The 850-nt window shown below is 47.0% G+C and overlaps 1 protein-coding gene across 1 annotated transcript in view; it reads right to left on the reverse strand.

The window, feature by feature from the left end:
- Positions 1 to 850, reverse strand: part of LOC110295755 (voltage-dependent L-type calcium channel subunit alpha-1C) — a 77,616-nt gene that overhangs the window by 19,667 nt on the left and 57,099 nt on the right. The window contains exon 16 of the mRNA XM_029478244.1: positions 545 to 647. Within this exon, the coding sequence (XP_029334104.1) occupies positions 545 to 647 (103 nt within the window). The remainder of the gene's footprint in view (positions 1 to 544; positions 648 to 850) is intronic.

Genomic DNA, 850 nt, shown 5'->3' on the forward strand with positions numbered 1-850 from the left:
GTCTGCAGTACAAATACCCTGATATATCATTTATTTGCTATTAAGTATTTAATTATTATGCTTTTAAAATTCAGTGTCTTTAAACCAAGTTTGTAATTAGCATTGCTTGGAGCAGTTCAGAGCATTGTGTTTCTGTTTTCCTCCTCCACCTCCTCTTCTCCNTCCAGTCTCTGTTCCTAGAGCAAGCTTCCAGGGGTGGGAACTTAGGCTCTTCTGGCATGCAGCATNTCAATGAGGAGGTTNTTATAGGGCACATCCCNATNCACGTGCTTGTAGTACAGNTAGTTTTCTNCCTGCTTGNTGATTGCCCGGATCTCTGGTAACCGAAGCAGTAGCTGTCCAAANTTCTNAGTCTGTTGTGGGTGGCTGCAAACTGTGTAGTCCAGCAGGGCAGGGTTCACCTGNCCTTAGACACCTTCCACCAGCTGGAAGTTCTCAAGATTCTTGACATCTGAGCTGAACAGCANCAGGAACTTCAGACACACAAACTCTTANTAATCGAACTGGAGGGAATGGAGTCTCCCCACGAGTTCCTGTGCGAGACTNGGGAGGTTGCTGAACGCGACTTCGGTGTTTGAGATGATGGTGGAGTAGTCCACACGTTCTCCAGTAANCAGGAAGGTTGTCCCTTCCTTCCCACGCNCCTCCTGCAGGTAGATGAGATCGAAGATCAAGAGCTCACTCCAGCCGTTCTGAAGCAGCTTCATTTGGTCATCAGCCTTCAGTTCCCTGAAGAAGATACTACTACTAGCTCACTCAACAATGGAGAACAGGGTCTGGTCTGTCATTTTGCACAAAAGCCCAAATGTGCTCAGCTTTTCCTGCTTGTTTCGGTTACTCTGCTCTTGCC

Source organism: Mus caroli, chromosome 6 (assembly GCF_900094665.2).
Source record: "Mus caroli chromosome 6, CAROLI_EIJ_v1.1, whole genome shotgun sequence".
Taxonomy (NCBI): Eukaryota; Metazoa; Chordata; class Mammalia; order Rodentia; family Muridae; genus Mus; species Mus caroli.